General features: G+C 38.6%; 1 protein-coding gene across 2 annotated transcripts; it reads right to left on the bottom strand.

The window, feature by feature from the left end:
- Positions 1-1,514: 1,514 nt before the first annotated feature.
- On the bottom strand, positions 1,515-18,652 carry LOC112279774 (uncharacterized). 2 transcript variants are annotated; one of them, XM_024514443.3, is made up of 31 exons: positions 17,998-18,652; positions 17,705-17,827; positions 17,359-17,516; positions 17,133-17,177; positions 16,825-16,903; positions 16,406-16,479; positions 16,178-16,284; positions 15,818-16,000; positions 15,211-15,543; positions 14,647-14,896; positions 14,135-14,209; positions 13,319-13,677; positions 12,768-12,981; positions 12,132-12,384; positions 11,540-11,891; positions 11,073-11,247; positions 10,755-10,895; positions 10,088-10,349; positions 8,854-9,965; positions 8,535-8,677; positions 8,067-8,251; positions 7,286-7,762; positions 6,938-7,063; positions 6,738-6,803; positions 4,759-6,605; positions 4,209-4,488; positions 3,532-3,747; positions 3,255-3,383; positions 2,500-2,907; positions 2,251-2,383; positions 1,515-2,028 (listed from the first exon to the last, which is right to left on the bottom strand). In XM_024514443.3, the coding sequence occupies exons 1-31, from the start codon at positions 18,061-18,063 to the stop codon at positions 1,775-1,777; spliced, it is 8,625 nt and encodes a 2,874-aa protein (XP_024370211.1). In that variant the 5' UTR covers positions 18,064-18,652; the 3' UTR covers positions 1,515-1,774. The 2 variants fall into 2 exon arrangements, with proteins under 2 accessions (XP_024370211.1, XP_024370210.1); XM_024514442.3 differs by having other exon boundaries at positions 11,073-11,250; positions 17,998-18,202.
- Positions 18,653-20,033: the final 1,381 nt, after the last annotated feature.

Raw genomic sequence — 20,033 nt, 5'->3', positions numbered from 1 at the left:
TATGCATTATACATGTTTATTACTTTTGAAAGTTTTTTTATGATATTTTGTTTATGTTTAACATATCTAAGAATGATTTCAATTTGTAGATTGGAAATGGACCAACACTTGCAGATCCTTTGAGAAGTAGAATGAGTCTTCTAAAACACATGAAAGTAGGTCCAATATCAAATGATTTGATTTAAATTGTTTATATGGGATTAGATGAAAATGGAATACTTTGAGATAAAAATTTCACCAACATGTTAAATTTATTTGTACAAAATTATGATGTTGATGATAAATATAAGAGAGATATTTAGAAATTTCTTAGAATTTCATGTGTTTATGTCAACATCGATATAGTAGTTTTAGAAGATAGTTTTGACAATGGTAATGGTTATAATTTTTATGTTGCCCTTTCATGAAGCACTTCTATAAACATGATCAAGATCTTTTGTTTGAAAACAATGAAGACAAAAAGACCATGAATGTAGTTTATTACAAAAAAATTTAACAAATCTATCTAAGTTGTTGTAGTAAATAAGAATTGGATTTGCCAATAACATTGAAGAAACATAAATGGTTCTATAGGTATGTGTATACTATTTTTTTATGTTTTTGTTTTTTTGTTGGTCAACATTTATTTAGGAGTAATTAATTGTTGTCTTAGCAACTAGAAATTAAATTTTATAATTTTTTTGTATCCAATGGCATGAATTTCTACTAATATATATATATATATATATATATATATTAGTACACATTCATATATAGCAAATGAACAAACAAATGAAAAGAATACACACCAATGTAATATTTACAAATAGCAATATTTTATATGTAAGATGGTTATAAGAAAAATTTCAAAGTGTACTTTAGAACTCATATGAAAAGTTGTATTTTTTAAAATATAAAGTGAATAACTAGTCTTGTTAAATAAACATTCTATTATATAACTATAAGTTATAATACTATTTATTACTACAGTTTTGCACTATTATAGACTTAAATAAATTTTGTTTAAATGATTATCTTTAAAATTAAAATAAGAGTAAAATTTATTTTATAAAGAGTTGATTACATACACATCGTCACTGACATGAGACACGGGTCAAAGCTACACAGCCGAATTTTCAGATTTTAAGAGATAAACTTCAAAAACATAAAAATAAACATTATGATTCAAATTTACTAATGAAGGATAAACTGGTTCTAAATTATATCAAGCGTTTTTCTTCACTGGATTTTAAGTTCGACAGACCCTGATGAACTGAACCAAACCTGACTGGCCACATGCATCATTGCTGCGTTTACGGGCTATTCTGAATGTCACATCCGCCCATGTCCCAATCACTTAGCCATTGAATTGGGTGATCAACACCATAAGTGAAAATAGAGTTGGAAGTATCACAGTGGCAACCTACAACAATTAGATCGATTAAATGTTCCTAGACGCTCATCACAAAGAAAACACTAAAGAGGTAAGATTCAGACTCAGCTCGGTAGACAGTTGCAACTCTTGTCCAGACTCGTTTGAGTAGTAAAGCTCCAGTTCACACTTTCAATCATCAAATGTACTAATTAAATACTCTACAAAATTGTAACTTCTTGAGAAGTCTGATCACTAAAATCTATCTACAAAACTTACTCTTGTGGGTACAAAAATGATCGGAAATGGTATCCTCCAGTGCTGGCTTTCACACCAGTGAGTGCCATAAACCAAATCTATTAAATGATTCTCAAGGAGTTGGATTGTAGTGAAAAAATAAGGCTTTTTTGAAAAACTGATACTCTAGAGACCTCTCTGACGTTTGGAGTCTATAATTTTCCGTTTTTTCTGTGCTTGTCGTTTCTGATTTAACCTTATCTTGCGCTTAGCATTGCGCTCCGGATCCACAAGTACATTGAGCTTTTGAGCTCTTTTACGTTTCTCGCGGACATCTTTAACCCGCTGACGAACGTTGTTGTACACTTGTACAAATTCGTTCACTCCTAGTAATTCTCGCAAGCCGCTTAGCACTTCATCGCCCAACGCCTTGAGCTCCACTGCTCTCCCACAAAACATGACATTCTTCGAAGTGAGCAAGTAGTGACAGAGATGTAACGGTCCGACTAGTAAAGCTCGTCAGAGACACCACAACGAGGGATTGGAACATAGTAACACTGAATCCATTCCAACATTGGCGACGTGCATATCAATCAAAAGCAAAAAAGAACACGGAATCGAATGATGAACGATCCTGCAGTCACTATACTTAGGTACCATACCTTGCACAAGCTTCGCCGCAGATCCTTCAGTAATTTTGAAAAGAGGCACAAGAATGGATCGCAAATAGGGCTGAACCCCAACTACTCCTAACCGAGGAGCCATGGCGGCATACCACTGCAAAACTGCCTTCGCCTGCCAAGCCATATCAAACGTCTTAACGGTAAGTTGGAGTGAACCAGTGAGCGAAAAGGGATTTATAATATCATGTTTTCTGCTGTGAAAATCCAAAGCGTGTTTGCTGTCCTTACCTGGATGGGCTGAACACGAAGGGCAACCTTCTCAAGCCTTCTGAAAAGAAGTGTAAGAGCCCAAGATGCACCACTTCCGTCTACATGGTCCTCTGTCATTAGGGCTCCATTAGTAGGCAAGTCTTCATCATCCTCCCCTATTGCTCCATCGTCAGAATCCAAGTTTTGTGCTTCCTTTTTCAAATCTCTCTCTTTCGCACCAAGCATTTTCTTAGCTTCCTCGATTCTTCTTTGGCTTTTAGGTTCACTGACATGGTAGGCTGATTCCGAATGAGGAAACGCGGATGAGACATAGAGCAGATTTTTCACAACTTGTTCCGCCAGAGCACTATCCATTATTTCCGCGTCAAGCTGCTCACAAAGGGATCCAGCAACGAATAGGAGCCAACTTGGATGTAGCATCGGCAGCTGTTCAGGCGAAAGAATACAAAACAAAATTAAGTGTGTGATCATAAGGAATTTTGTCAGCGAATTCAATTCACACCTCAATTTTGCACATTACATATGGCACTATACCAACTATGCATTGTTTCAAGAAAATCGCTATAGAAACTACCTACCGACATTTGAACGAACCAAGAACCAGCGAGATTATACGACAAACAGCATGTGGAACACCACAGTAGATGACTCTCATATTGTTTGATCATGAAGGTCCACGCGCGGGCGTGTGCGTGTGTGCACACACACACAGTCACACACATGTTACCTAAATTGAACATTACATAGAAATAAACAATCCTCTCAAAACTTACCTTCGAGTTACTCTTTTTATGATTGGTCTGACCACATGAATCATAGTATAATCCAAGCAAGCGTCCAGAGACAAGTCGAATCCAAGAGTGCTTGTGCAGTAACAAAGTGCACACTAACTCCCAAAAATCCTGAGAAAAAACAACACAAGCGACCAATAGCACTTAGATTTAAAGACAAAAGAGTCTGAAACAAGACTGCAGGTCAGACATTCTTAGATGAAATTAAGGAGGGCACTAAACGTCTTCCAAATGTAATAAACCTGAATCAGACACTCACCTGGAGCTTTAAATGGAAGCAGAATTGAGGAAATTGCTGCAGAAGCTTTTCCGTCATGATCAATGAAGCATAAGCCTCTTGCCAATATGGAAGGTCGTCTTCCTTCTCTTCGCTTTCAGAGGTACATTTCATCAATATGTTAATTGTGGCTCCTACAACTTCTTCTACGTAATTCTTAAATTTTGCTTTCATTACCTCAATCGAAAATCCCAGTACCTACAAGAACATATGCCAGTCTGAGGTCAGAGCTCCATTCATTGTAGAGCCAATGAAAGGCTTGAAACGAACGAAGTACTAGAGAAAGACAAGTGGATAATGAGCAATGACATGTCTTCGACTTTGTATGAAATACAACAAAACTCTACAAAATAATAAATGAATAATTAACTATCGTAGAGACAAAGATACGGAAACGAGATGTCTAAGAGTAGCGCCTGCGTATCTAACACCAAGTAACTGATAAGCAAATTTACAAGAAAATTTTCAAGAAAAAGTTTGTTGCATAATTAAGAGCAGTGCTGCTATACAGTATTTTTATAATAAATACCACGTAAAAAGTTAGTAAGACAATAAACATATTCGTCATCATGAACATCCTTCTCCTTGCGTTTAGCTAAAGAATAAAATCAAATTCTCATAATCATAATTGTTAAGATATCATAGACCCGGACTCTTACCTGTGCGGCAGGTCGCCAAAGTCGAAAATTTTCACCCTTATACCATTTGAGTGAAAAGTCCACCATTCTCTGCAGAGCATGAGGACCAACCCTGTTCATGAGCACCTTCAACACTGTTCCCACCATGGTTCGGACATGGTTTGATTGATCATTCACCAGCCTTGTCACTAGTGGTAAGAAAATTGTATCAGCATGTTCTTCAACGACTGCCTCCGGAAATTTCATAATTATCGTATGAAGCATTTCTAAAGCCGCCTCTCGACCACTTTCATGCTCATACCTGTAGGATTGGTGTACAGCATGAATCAGAATCATTTTGAACATACTGATGAAAATAGTAATACTGAAAAGCCCCAAAGATCATCATAGTAGACTTAGCAAACAGAGATCGTTGCTGTGTTCTAAGACCATTGAACTCATGACTACAACCATACGCAATTTCCTGATTCAAATAACTAGCATTAGATGAAACGAAAGATGGATCCAAGTCTAAAAACTAACGATAGCAAACTACAAATGACAATGATTTTTAGAGGATTCGTCCTCTTACCCTAAATTTGTTAAGAGGAAGCCAAGATGCTGCTGCAGACGCTTAGCTCCAAGTGGATAGTCAAGCAAGAACTGAAGAAAAATCTGGCTGCAGACCTGTCGAACAGCGGGGAGTTGACTCTGTACCATCACTCCGGAAACACGGGTCATCATGTCACACAGCTCAGGAATAAGAAGCTTGCGACTCACAACAGCCTTCAAAAGAGCCAAAGCTGTACTCCCAGTAGTACTTTCCAAGTCAGTAAACACAGGAAAGCTTAGTAGCGACCGAAGCTGCTCATCTGTTATCTTTGCAGTCTTGCAATGCCGAATAAGAGTGATAAGAAGCTGGAAGCAAGCCTGCATAACCGGAGTATCAGTCCTTCCAGATTGCTGAGCCATGTTGAACACTAGCTTTGACATTTTGGCTCCACATTTGTCCACAGAGGGCAAAGGCAACTTAACGAGTATACTTAGACACTTCATCACCCCCGACAAGACGCCGTCATATTTCGAAGTCAAAAATCTAAAGAATAGATCCACTAAAGGATCGAGCATTGACAACGTCAGCTGATCTTGAAAACTGATCTTTACTTTCTTCAAGTGAGTGTAGAACAACTGCAGAGCGAATTCTGTGAGCAGATGTGCATTTGGAATTCCGGTTCCGGTAGTGGTAGCATTATTGTTCGCATCCTTATCTTTACTGTAATTTAATTCTGCTGATTTTGCAGCAACCATCTTCGTCAGCCTTCCAGATCCCTTTCCTTCTAGTTTTTCCTGCTTCTTGGCAGCCAGCGATAAAGCTACAGCATTCTCCTCCTTTAAGCCATCTTCCAGTAGCCCGTGGACCAGAACAAAAAGAGCATCTTGCCTGACCGAAGAATTAGATTGCAAACCAAGGGCAATGTGCTTCAACATATTCTCAACCTTCACGCGATTCTTTGGGGAAAACGTTTTCGGTAAATTTCTCCTAACCGGGCCCAGCAAAGTGGGAACTACAGATGGGAAAGTGCTGAATTGCGCAATCAGTTTCATGCCATCGAAGGATCGCATGTGCCTCGTCTCTTTCATCTTGATTGCAATAGCTTCCACATTTTTCTCTTCCGCTACTTCACCCATGATATCATTCTCCAGTAATTCCAATAGTAGCGGTACACAATAATCAAACTCCCCTACTTTCACTGTTTCTACAACCTTTACTAGGATTGCATTCAGAGTGTAACCCAGTACATGAACCTCGAATCCCTTCGTAAGTGAAGCCTTCAGAACACCTACAATGAAGTGCAAATAACGTGGGCCTAGAGTGGCAGCCACTGAGACTAGTGCAGAACGAGCCTCATCCCTCACTGCCTGGCTGTTTCGGTTCTTAAGCAAATTTGTAATACTTTGCAGTATACGTGGCAACTCAACCTCTACTACCTCTTCTGGCATAAGCTTCAGAATTTTCACCAGCGCAAGAGCCACTGAAGAATTGACGATGTCCATTTTTGAAACCATTACCTTATTAAATTCAGGCAAAACACGCTTGCGAAGAAGATTTTCTATCTCAACTGGTAACGCTTGTGTGGTGCCGTTGTTCGCATCATCCCTTGTGTCCTCACACATACTGTCTTCTGCTCTCGACTCAAAAAAGTGAAAAGCATCAAGAGTTGAACACACCAATCGCACCAAAACTTTCTGATGTTCCGCTTTTGAAGTAAGGAACCTGAATGACCGCATCAGCAATCCAAAATAAGGCTCCCAGGTGAGTTGGCTGGCTATGCATGCTATAGTTTCGATAGCAGCTCCCGCAAGGTTTCCCTCCTTGTCACCTTTTGCCTCGAATATAGAATTCATAAACAAAGGTACAAAAATCCTCAAGAGGGCTCCCTGATCACGCCAAAAATGTTTTTAGTAGACATTTGGATACACATTGTAAGATATTATTAAACCATAGAACTACAGAAAATACTGTGTTTCAGCAAATAGATGAATACATCACCACAAGCCAACCCTATTTACCTGAGAGAAATTTCCAGCAGCACACAAGGTCCTGAATTTTGCCATTGCCTTGATTCTTCTGTGAATCTGTATGGACCAACAGAAGAAGCAATGTCAAACAAATGTCAATCACAAAACCAACACGAACTCATTATAGGATGTTCCCAATGGTTAAAGAATTGTTAAAAGAAGAAAGTAGGTAGAATAAGTAAACGTGATACCTGTAGATGGACTATGTTGTAAAAGAAGTCAACTTCTGGATCTGTGTTCACAAGGCCTTGATATTCGCTCAGGGCTGGAATTTTTGAAAAGCTCAGAGCCATTACACGTAGTAAAGTAACCCATTCCTGCAGCGGTAACAAAAAATTAAATTACAGGATTATTTGAAATTGACCAGCTGTTTATCACCATTCTTCTAATATGAATAAATTCCGAACGTGATCTTTATCCTCCTAACTCTTTCTTCAGCTGATAGAACTTGGATGGAGACTTGAAACAACTTTGTCACCAGCATAACATAAAAGATTAGCATTTGTCCTTTCATTCTAATTAGCACTTGAACAACTTACCCTTCTCACAACGAGTAGTTCAGATCCCATCGAATTACGAACATGTGGAAGTAGAAACCTTTGTACCAGTGACTTGACTGATCCTGTCCCCCCCTTAGTAAGGACTTCAGAAACATCAAAGCTACCCTCCACCGGTTCGCTAGCCAGTTCACCATCAGCAACATCATGAGAGATTCCCGCGTCCTCGCACAATTCATCTACTTTATCATCTTGCAAGTCGTCAGCGGACTTTTCCTCCGGTAAAGAGGACGCGAACTTGACGAACGACTGCAAACAGCTCGAAGAACTGTGTCTGAGAGACATGTCCTCAGACCCCATGTCGAAAACTGCTTGTGATAGAACAAGCAGACCCGTTGATCTATTGAAATGAGAAAAAAACGATGAATCCATTCGCTCATAAGCTTGTAGTCGCCGATCATAGTCAAATTCTTCCATAGTTGTAGTTGACATGGCATTCAAGTCAACTAATAACTCCGCCTGTACGAAAACTAGAATGGGTGAGCTGAAGTTTAAATTAATTTAGGAACAAAATAGATTAAGAACACAAATCCATACAGTGGTAAAACAAAGAAAATTAGTTCTCCCAGTCATACCAAAATCACTGTAATAAACCTGAACGACAGTATATGCAGGCCATGTACCAACACACGTTATGTGGAATAAAAGAATAACAAATTGTTGCACAGAACCATCGCAACATAAAAAAAATTAAAATAAACATTAATAAAATTCGGCGTTCATCTGATATTTCAACAAAACAGGAATAGTTGGCATCACATACCACTGGTAGAAGGGAGGAATCAACACGAGAAAACTCTTCAAGACTTTGACAAATTGCAATTCGATTCCCTTGCATCGAAACTGAAGCTAGAAGAAGCGCCAGAGCTGGAAGACATTTATCGATACTCTGAACGTCCAATGCTGGTGCCAGACCACTAAGGACATGGAGAACCTCCTTCAAGACATCTGCACCCGCAAACAATAAGGTGATAGATGAGACATCAAGTGGAGTCCAAGAAAATGAGATATACATGAGAAAAAAAAAAAAAAAAAAAAAAAAAAAAAAAAAAAAAAAAAAATGATCTGTAGTTTTCACAACAAGCGGGAACACAAAAACCAAAAATCCAAAAAAAGAAGAGAAAAACGAACAGACAAACAAACAAAACAAAACAAAACAAAACAAAGGACAGGAGGAAATACAATGAAGAGAATAAACACGTAAATGTGTATATGAGCTCTCTATTATTACCTTGATCCATCCGCTTCTTTATCTTCAAGAAAGGAAGTAACACATCCACTAAGTTCCTTGCCTCCTCCTTATCTTTGACATAATGACTAAGTCGGCTCAATATTCTTAGTTCACGTTTCACAGAAAAAGCAGACGACTTTCCCCTGCGAATGCACAAAACAAGTTTTTTAAGTGGCACTTGCATGCAATGTGTAACAAAGTTGAAGGCTCAGCGAAAAACTAATTCGCTTCTCAACACAAAAAGTTGTAGCTTAGATATTACAAGGGAGTCCAATTAAACTTAGTAAGAATATGCTTAGAAAAGTTGTGTATTTCTTACTTGAGTTTCTCCCGCCTGATCGACAAAAGATCATGAACTCTGGCAAGCAAAACCTGTAGATGAGGCAACAATACTTTTTTTACAACCTCCTGCCCATCTTCTCCATCTTCCTCTTCAAGATTCAACAAGCCCTCAATAAAGCTGACAACTGCTGTTATGACAGCCGGTGTAGCGGTTCTGTAACTGAATACAGCAACAACATTCGGCACAAGGGTTGGAACACGGGCAAGTAGAGGTGCCAAGAGCACACTCTTTCCCATCGATAAAAGGCAGGAAAAGACAGCCCCAGGAGCAGTGCTCGAATGATTTTCCGCAGCGAACTTTTGAATTGCAGGCGAAATCGACTGAAAGAATATATCCCAATACACAAGATTGTAGTCGAAATCCTCAAATTTCGTTAATACTGTCGCAATGATCTTCAAACATAGTGTTCTCAAGTCGTGACTACCCCCAACATTCGTTTTCGAAGGTTGCTCCAATTCCTCCTCGTCTTCGTTCAGATCTTCTGCATCTATGTCTTCAGCATCCTCCATTTTGTCAGCAACTTCCGTCAGAGCAGATGGTGACTCTGTATTGGTGTCGTCAGTGCCAACATCAACCTGCATGGATGCATTACTTGCTGGAGCAGATTTAGCCTCAGAAATCGCCTGGACCGCTTTGTTCTCCACTGAGTCCAATTCCATTCCATCTACCATTATCTGGTCTGCAGATCTTGTTTTCTCAACCATTTCAGAAGATTCTTCACTCACTCCCAAAGTACTTTCGAGGCACTTAAAGACTAGACCCAGCAACGCGTGCAAATAAGGTCCAAGTCTTTCCCTATCAAAAATGTCGAGGGAATCTTTAACCATGTGTAAAAATCCCATCTTTCGTTTGTATTGCAGGGCTGCTACAGCACTAACATCAACCCAATCAATAAATTTAGAAGTAACCTCTCTTTTTAAAATTGCAGCCTCCCATTGGGGCGTTGATCCCTCAGATATTAAGGACGCGGCGTCAGAAAATGAAGTCTGCAAAGGCTTTAGCAAAAGAGTGAAAAGAGGAGCCAGCTCCTCCGTCTCTAACTGTGCCAAAAATTGAAGAACAGCATTCCTTTGCACACCCGCTCCTGTCTGCGCATGATACGAAAGCCAATCAACATAACTTATTTAAAATATAGAAGAAGCCAAGATTGCAATTTTCGAATTAGTGAAGTGGCCAATAAAGAAAGCAAATGGTAACTCAGATGCCTTGCCTTTCCAGCAAACTTGCCACTGCGTTTCATGATTTTGGGATACAGAATGCGCAGAACCACTTCAAGTAACCCAGACCGATGCTCTTCTTGCACCTGATGAGATTCTCTTCTTATATCCCATGTCGTAAGCTCCTCTCGAAGAGAAGAGTATGAGATGAGATTTTGCAGATGCATAACATGTGATGTCAGATAGCTGTCTTTCCAGTTGAGTAGACATTCTAGACTTAACGTCTGAATTGATGGATCATTGTCCATGAGAATCCTACAGCATGAAATTGCTTTCATTAGTGAAAATCAAATGATATCCATCCTTTCGTGTTGCTAAAAACTATGGTTTTCAACTGTCATATAGACACACAAACTTCTGCTCTATGCACTAACCGTCATCTTCTACAATAGAACTCAAACATCATCTTTTTAAAATCAACGTCACTTGTTATTGTTCCCGTGAGCTTTCATAAGTTTAGTTACAATCGAACACCTTATCAATAAACAAGATCTTTACAACACTGAGGACTTCAAATGTTAGTTAAACAACTAGTACGAGAATCACTGAAAATAATTAAGATTTTATCATGTTCCAACAAGAACATGTTTACACCACAGATGCCTTTAAATATATAAAGAAGTATTTAACTAAATAAAAGTAACGAAAAAGAGGGTGCACCTATTCAATAAGATCCCCTTCACTATTGCTCCTTTGTAATATGCACGAGCATTTCGCATATCTTTCAACAATGTCAGCCACTCTTTCAGGGCTTTCTTCCAATCTTTGCCACTTCCTCCCTTGGTGGTTTCAGAAGATCCACTGCATTCAGCATTAACGGCACAAAGAGTACCTAAAATAAAGATTCGACTTATGTGGACATACCGACTGAAACTTCACACAGCTCGACATAGCAATGAAAATACGAACAAAAACACACATTTTACACTTATCAAATAGTATCCAGCTATTAATTGAAGGAGGGGAAGGAATAACAACCTGTCCTCATCAATATGACCAACAAATGCAAGAAAAAGTGGAAGGAGCTGCCTTGATTTGGCTTCTGCAAACTTCGGTAGTTTTTGAGTGGTCCGAAGGACCAGAGACAAAAGAGTACCAGTGTCTGTACTGTCAGTCGTCTCAGATAATTTTGCGTCCAGTCTTGCGTGGGCATCTGCTACAAATAAATGGAATTTTCCTTAGTACAGATCACAGATGACATTTGTATCTTAACACCATTAGCCAAAAAAAAGTAAACTCTCAGACAAATGCAACTAATATTGAAGTTAATGATAAGAACTACATAATTTTACATTCTTCAAATACAGAAAAAAGACGGTAAACCAAATTGTAGTTGAAGTCAAGGTTTCCTGTACTCTAAATTGATGTGTAGCAGCAGGATATAAAATATCTCAAATCACATAAATAAGTAAAGGAGTCCAGACAAAAGGGTAGTTTAGTAATACCATGTGGAAGACAAACACAGCCTTCCCTAACATCCTCTCTTTTTCTTGATTCAAAAACAGGCTGTGATAAAAAATCTTTCTGAAAATGCTGCAAGTAATCAGTCAAAACATCCCAAGCAGTGACACCCACGGTATCGATCAAAGCAGCCAGACACTCCATAGCTGGATCCCACAGCACTGAAAATCGATTCCGCAAGATCCCAACCATCATGTGAACAAGTGGGACTACATAAGCTCCCGGAACCCGACCAGCACAAACATCTACTTTGATGTGAGCAACTATCAGATTACTTTGCCGGCAACTTTCAAGCACCAAGGGGGCCGCTTCTATAGAGAGCATCTGCTGTACCAGCTGTGCACCAAAAACATCCAAGGATGATTGATCAGAACGAGTACGATCTTACGTAATGAACTTTCTGATCTCGGTAAGATTCTGTCGCTAACTAATCAATCGATCGTCATATCAAATCAAAAGTAAGTACAGCTCAGTTTGAACGGGCGTAATCAGGTTACAAAGGTTCATATCAAATTTATAGGACCTCAATGCCTTACCAATTGTAACAACAAAGAATTAAAGTAGTAACTTATTTACCTTACTAGTCTGTCCCTTCCCATTCTCTTTCGACAAACCGTCATTTCGTTTTTGTCGTTTAGAATCGTTCTGAGAGCCGTCTTCATGCGAATTAGAAAGCGGCTCAAAGTAACTGAGGACCCGCAGTGTTGCAAGTCTAATTGCCTTAACAGGAGATCCCAGATTCACACTTGCAAGTGGGAAAAATTTCAGTGCAGCCGAGGTACCGAGTTCTGCAGGATATACTCTGGCCTGATCTTCCGCTTGTAGAGACCTATTAGAGACACCAAAAACATTTAGGATCGTTTGGCTTAGGTACATTACAGAGCAATATACTTGTATGACCAACGCCTTCCATAACCTCACATTTTATCCTAAAGTAGACATGGAAAGACTATTAGCATCTTTCTAAAGAATTCAATGATGGAGGTGATTTTTACTAAAAATATAATAAAATAAGGGATTTAAAAAAACACTTAATATTTCCAAGTTTCATGCCAAATGAGAACCATAAAATATTACTTAAATCCAAGCTGAACTTCCAAATGCTTCCATAAGACTATCTCCAACAACCATCCCTGAGATAACAAAGCTATGAAAACCCACTCAATTTCCATCTCAAAATCCAAGACAGTAAGCGACCCAACAGGTCATTACCCAAAAGCAGCGTCCAAATAATCAGCCACCGCTTTCAAGACGGGTTCTGATTGCATGTGTCGATTTGCGAATGCAATAAATGTACTAGCACACTCTTTCATATTGTTGGATGTCCTCTGCAGCAATTTCGTATGTGTAGACAATGCTGCCCCAAGCAAAGTCTCCAATAGCTTATTCGCGACTCCACCGGTCCTCATAGAATCCTCTATCTCACCTACAATACATAATTAAAGTAAGCAGGTCTGTTTGCCAGCAATCTTATCCATGACCTTCTCGAATCAGATTTTTAGGTGAAGGCAGTTGGTCCAGTTCGGCAACTGTTTGACCTTTCTACAGACTCAAATAGTTCAGCTCACCCGGTGTTCACATTGACAAGGTATACAATCTCAAGCTAGCAGTATAGAACTCTAGTCATTATTTAGATATGGATATTCTAATTAGATTTGAATTATGTAATTAACTTTCGAAGTTCTTGAGCAAGTTGAAAAATAAAATTTATAGATAAGCGTATCCTCAATAAGTACAACCAAGCAACAAAGTAAGTTACATACCTTTATCAAACGCGGTTATATAGTCCTCAATAGCCACCGCAAACTCCCAGGCTCGTCCCAAGTGGTCATCGCCTGAACCCACAATGTAAGGGAAACAATTAAGTGCCACCCACATCAAAGCAGGCTCGAGCTTCAGAAAGTCCTCGAACTTCGATATTTTTCGGCCATTCGGCAAAGAAGCCCTCAGCGAAGCTATCGAATCTTCGATTAGCCTAGTGACAAAGTTTATCAAGTTCGTGCTATCCGGCAGATGCGTCAATAAGAATGGGTGATTCCCTGACGGATCCATCTTCTGGCACAAATCTAGCACCATAGGAAGTGCTGTTGAGGTGTTCCTTTGTATCAACCCAGAAAGAGCCCTGAAGAAAAAAAATGTATTAGAAGCATATATACACATACATGTGCAAGTTCGTAACATGTCAAAATTAACTTTCTTTTATTATAATTCCGGATTACAATGCAAAGAAATTGCACACCATTTAACACTCTGAATGTTAATCTCCAGATTTCAAGACATGAATGTGAACTTTACAACGACAAGGTATAAAATTTCTTTACATTTGTATCACTTTCACAAAACACAAGGAGATTTCATGCAGAGGCTTTATGTTGGAATTTTGGTGTACGCATTGGATGGAATGAGTGGCAAGAAGATGACTGTAAGATATCTTAGAAAATAAGGATGAGAACATGGAGAGCGAGAATCAATAAAATGAGCATGAAAACAAATAACTAACAACCGTGGAATAAGAGAAGTAGAAAAAGCATTTAAACCAATACATACACAAGGAATATCGAAGGATTACAATGACAAACCTCAAAATATAGGGAACAAATGGACGCAACAAGTCGAAGTCCTGCTCGATAACGCCTCGTAAGAAAGGTAGAATACTGAATTTGTCACAAACCGATTGAAACAGTTATTAAAAATGGCATTAAACTCCAAAGAGATAACATCCTGTTAACGCCCAAATAGCCGAGATATGGTAACAGGGGACACAAACACTTGAGGTCCTTCATACAAAAGCTTCTTATCAAGGCAAATACAGAACAAACTACACACGACGAAGAATGAAACCAAAGCTGTCTGTTCAATATATTCCACCACACTGGAGTTGAATGTTCTTCATTCAAGTATCCTTGTTCGACAATTTAACTTCTGGTCATCTAAGATTTTTTATTCAGCACGTAAAGCAGCAATCAGGCGATTCTAGAAAGTCACAACTGACAGAAACATTGAACAAACAAACAAACAAACAAATAATCAAACTACCAAAAAGATATGATTCCAACAACACAAATTTAAAAACTAATGTATAAAACCATACCTAGTACTCTTCTGACATGTAAATGCCAAAGCCCATGTCGGCGCAGTCTTAGCTATAGTTGCTGGTCCAAAGCTGGCACCTGCTTGTCGTCCATGGCTCTTGATTAAAGCCAGTAATAATCGGAGAACCTCAGAACAGAGTGCTACTGATGAGTCAGCTACTATTACAATTTCTGATGTGGCTTCCTTGTCTACAAGGAGAAAGTAAGGCTGCAAAAACCTTGTTGCGAGACCAAAAAGAGGCTTGTAGTCTGCATTTCCACAAAACGCAACAATATTGATAAATCCGCCGCAGGCAAAGTTAACAAGAAGTTTTTTCCTGCCAGTCTGCAATTTAAATTGCTGTGCATTTCCTAAACATGGCGATGTTCCACTCAGGAGCATACGGATCTAAAGTAGTGCACAAACATGAATTCGCAAATTAAAACTAACATCAAAGTGATATTATATATCATAGCTTCAGTACATACAAGCCTCATGTGCATCTTACAATTATTTCTAGTCAATGCGTTCAACAAAAGCCAATTTCCTCATCACGAAAACATTCCCCATGAATTGCACTCACCATTAACACGACTTCCTTTTCGATACTCGAGAACACCATTCAGCAGGGACAAACACGAAGTCAGGTGCAACTCATCGATATTGTCGTGCGCACCAATAACATTAGATTTCCCACCATTATAAGATGATTTTTCAATGTGATCACCACCCCCGTTAACTAAGCCGGAATGTGATGATTGAGAAGCGTCCTGATTGAGAAAGGACATTTTATCTAATTCCTGCACTATTTCTTCGTGAAGGCAGGTCCAGAGAAGATCTAGTTTTTCCCTGCGCACATCCTCTATGATGCGGCTCAGAGTTTCCGACACCACTTTTAGAGCAACAGATCTCCCCTCTGATTTCCAATGAGAAACAAGAAAAAATTACATTAGTTGACGCCGATTGAAAGTGAAAGTATATAACTATGCAATCAGGAGTAAAAGAGTCAGCAGGTACAAGTGTCCAAGGTTTCTGCAAGAAAAAGAAATACATACAAGCCTCATTGCGACGCTTACAGGAAAAGACGAAAATAAGGAACATGAGTTCTGCGATCATATCCAAAAACTAAGTACATGCATGAAATGCCCTTTCTAATGCAATACGAAACGATCTTATAAAAACGTTAATACCTGAATTTTTTTTGGTCACACCAGACAGAACAGAGCGATCGAGCAGCAGTCTCAACAGAGGCTCCGCACGAGAGTGTAGACCAGAGGAAGGACCCTTTAGCGTATAACAGAAAAGAGCGGCGCATCCTGAAATCTTTTCCTCAATAGGATCTGCTTCAGCTTCTGCAACAATCTTACGAACACCTACAGATTCATAGACGGGAAAATAAGTTAGCACGCTGCAAGTTCCACTAATGTTCTCCAAATTAGCAACTGCATGGTTCACCACCAACTTCTTTGAGGAGAGATCCGAATGACTCAAAATTGATACGAGAAACAAATCCTTAACATGACTCATCAGTACTGTCCTTCGAGAAATACCTTTGATTAATTGCTTCATGGAGGCATTTCGGAGCAAAAATGAAACTGCCTCCGCTGCAAATTCCTGCACATAGGATTTAGGATAATAACGCAGCCCTCTAGTCATCCTGTTACAACCAAAGATGAAAACAAAGTTAAAGGAAGTGATGTCAGCAAGACTATTCTCAAAAATCAAAAGAAATTGGTGAAGGAACTGTACAGAATATGCGGAATCAAAAAAATGCTCACTTCAAGCAAGACGGGATATCATTTGTGAGAAGCTTGCTCAGATATTTGATGACATAGGAAATTGACGTAAAAACCTGTTTAACACACAGAACACCAAAGTGGACTAAATAAAAAAAATACAAAATGGTTCCACAAGGCTAAGATGTAGACATGAACAACGACAGCGGGCAAAGAAACATACGTCTAGATATGTTGACCTCCAAAATTAAAGATGCAGATTATTTTGAGAAGCAAAAAATTCAAAACAAACTAATGATGCAATTGAAAGATCCGCAAAAGAACAGCAGAAACGAAAGCCCAATTCTCACCCTTGAAGGAAAAAGCTAACGAATTTCTACGTTAGAATATGCCCATTTCAAGCTCTTCTTTTCCTAAAAGACTGTAAACGAATAAGAAGGTGATGTTGAAGAAGCAAATACCTGTTCAATAAGATCTGGATCACGATCTGCCCCCTCTTTCAGCACGCATACACATGCGTCCAATAAGCGAGGAATGTATCTGCAAAATTAAAAACAGCTTGTGATGTCACTCTCAAAGTACCATCATATTCTGCAAAAGAAAACCTGTGGAGCAGAATCTCTGCCCACTTTCACTATCTTAGAAAACGCTTCTATTTAACTGAATTGATAAAAATGCAATAAATTTAGGAAAAAGAAAGTAAAGCAAATCTCTACAAAACAGCCAACTAACGTCATTCACGTGCTTGAAGGATTCACACAATACTTACGGTACAAATTCTTCCCTTAAGTCGCGAGATAACAGCGCAATTAAACTGCAAAAACAACAAAACATCCATTCGTATTCAGCAACACACTAGCATTATCGATCTAAATGTTCAGGAGTATTTCACAACGGAAACTTGGTATTGTAGGAAATCGAACAGCATAGCGAGTCCTCGCTTACGAGTCAATCTGCAAAAATGAGACCCAAGTTTTGTCCATCGATTCACTCACCTCATTATCGGTTCCAAGGAAAGGGCGGCACTCATGTGAACGCGGGATAATAAACACTCCATCACAGTCTCCTTGTGGAATAAAAGTTGTGGTAGCGTTTGCACCACAGGCAGCAGCTGCTGATAGACGTCGTTGAAGTCTGCAGCACTGTTTAATTCCTGAATCCCCACGTTGAGACTAAAGGTTAAACATCTCACAGTCAGAGTACGGCAGCTTCGATCATACGATGCAGGATACTAAAAGACTAAGAGCCTTGTAATTCGCAAAATATTGATTTGAATGAGTCATATATTTTAATCATGAAATCATACAAAGTGAAGCCACTATTTAGAAAGGTACCACTTACCCTCCATTGTACAAGGTTTTCGTGAAAAAAAGAAGAGCCTGCGGTAGGCTGAAACTTCACTGGTGCAAGACTGCGAAACACGTCCACATCTACTTCCTCCACGCGAGTCGCAAAGTTCTTGAACTGCAAAGCACATTATTCGTGAAACCACGCAACTTAGCAGCAGTATTAGAGCGCAACAACACACAAGACCAAAAAATTAAATGAAATATAACGCTTAGGATTTAGGGTTTAAGCACGATGCAATTCAAACAGGGGAAGAAGATTGTGATAATCAATTCCCAAACCCGTACCACAAAGCGCTTGGAGCCAGGACCCTTATTCAGACTTTTCAGCGGGCGCGGCTGCTTGGACGCCATCTCCAAAAACTGGAAAACCTACAAAGACAATCTATCTCTCTTGATTGTCAGGATTTCGTTCTCCTCTCTGAACCACCAGCGAATCTTCAATGAGTTCTAACACTCAAACGCACCAAAAATTGAGCAGGTCCAAACACCTTCTAAGGTGTGAATGCGATGAAATGACTAAACCTAGAACCATGCTCCGAAAAGTAAACGAGCATAATTGTGATACACCTCTTGACATGCGTTCTACTGAAGGTGCATAACGTGCAAGACGGAGCACAACAATTCCATTCAATGCTTGGGCAACCTCGTTACAGCCGAGTGTTATTTCTCCAAGTCCTTTAAGCTTTTCCACGCACCCTGATCAACCCCAAATTGTCAGTCCGCGCACCCCCTGCCCGTCCTTGAACAAAATTTCCAACGGTGAACCTCTTGTCGAATTGTGCGCCCGGACACTTTGTGTGCGGGTTTCAAAATCTGTGCTCGTGAGCAACAAGTGAAAAATTCCACAGACGATCGAGTTGGGAGGGGGACGCCGCCTACGATGGCAGCACCAGGGCAGAAGCGGCTCTCCTCTTCTCACAGCCGCCGCTTGTCCCACTGCCTTCTCTTCTCTTCTGAGGTCTCTAACTCAAACCTTAAGGTTTCCCAAAACCCCTTACTCCTCTTCCCTTTCCACACATGCGTCTTTCGGTCAATGTCCTCCTGCCAGCTTGGCACCGCCTACCTTTGCCGTATTCCACGTCGGATAAACATCCGCTGCTGATGTAGGATCGCATTCTGAGGCCTATTTGTTGCACCCGCTTCTGTTGAAGCCATCCCAACGTCCTTTTAATTCTGTGTTAGAAGATGTGGAATAGATGTGGTAAGGATTCCATGCTGAAACTTTGGTTGAATATAGAAATAAAAAATATTTTTGGACAATTTTTATTTGTAAGAAGTAAAAGTGTATCTTGTTTGACTTGTTATGCAAAAACAAAAAAAGATGATGAATTCAAGAGATTAATTTATTTTAAAATATAATAAATAATAAATAAAAACAAAAACAACTTCTACTCAATGATTTTGATTAAATTTTCAATTGGAAGAAAATATATATATATATATATATATATATATATATATATAAATTAGAGAAAATCCATGCCATTGGACAAAAAAAAGTTAACTTTTAATTTTTAGTTACTAAGTCAACAATCGATCACTCCTAAAGAAAAGTTGAACAAGAGAATTATATATATATATATATATATATATATATAAAACAATAGAACCAATTATGTTTCATCAATGTTATTGGCAAATTCAATTCTTATTTACTACAACAACTTAAATAGCTAAGTTAAAGAGGTTTTGAGAAAAATTCTATTTACAATGGTGTTTCAATCTTTATTATTTTTAAAATACATAATCTTAACCATATTTGGACTAGTGCATCATGAAAGAACAACATACAATTGTTCATTTACAAATATAGTGGTTCTAATATCTATTCCTACATTCTTTAATGATTGTCTTTGAGATTTCTTATTGGTCATTGCAAATGCCATCTTTATCAAAAACTACCATTGCTATAATTCGAATAAAATCTCTATACATAATTGATATAATATGAGCTTTGGAAGAAAAGCCAACTATCTCTTGTAATTTCTAAATCATACTCTTATTAGTATAACTTGATCAATTAGTTTTCTAATGACTAAATATTATCCATTACAAAGTTGTTGATAATAAGCAATGTTTTGCAACAACATCATTAGACATCTTATCTTCAATTCCAAGTTAAATAATGGAAATCCACATGGATTTAAGCTATTCAAATATTCCATTAGAAAATAATTGCTATTATTGATACTATCTTTAATAACTACTAGATTTGTATTGAAATAAACAAATGCAACTCTAAGAAATATTTTTCTAGTACAACTATCTATATCATTCACATCATAACTTTATGCACATAAAATTGTTATGTGGATAAAATA

Source organism: Physcomitrium patens, chromosome 3 (assembly GCF_059467195.1).
Source record: "Physcomitrium patens ecotype Gransden chromosome 3, ASM5946719v1, whole genome shotgun sequence".
Classification (NCBI taxonomy): domain Eukaryota; kingdom Viridiplantae; phylum Streptophyta; class Bryopsida; order Funariales; family Funariaceae; genus Physcomitrium; species Physcomitrium patens.
The sequence above is the reverse complement of the archived record's forward strand: the minus strand, read 5'-3'. Positions and strand labels throughout refer to the sequence as shown.

Excerpts from the sequence above, each read along its gene's own strand:
- LOC112279774 (XM_024514442.3), bottom strand. The coding sequence starts at position 18,063 with ATGGCGTCCAAGCAGCCGCGCCCGCTGAAAAGTCTGAATAAGGGTCCT. Across the intron at positions 13,678-14,134 it reads TTTGTTCCCTATATTTTGAG|GGCTCTTTCTGGGTTGATAC; the intron begins GTTTGTCATTGT and ends TTTTTTCTTCAG. Across the intron at positions 8,678-8,853 it reads ATCAGGCGGGAGAAACTCAA|GGGAAAGTCGTCTGCTTTTT; the intron begins GTAAGAAATACA and ends GTGCATTCGCAG.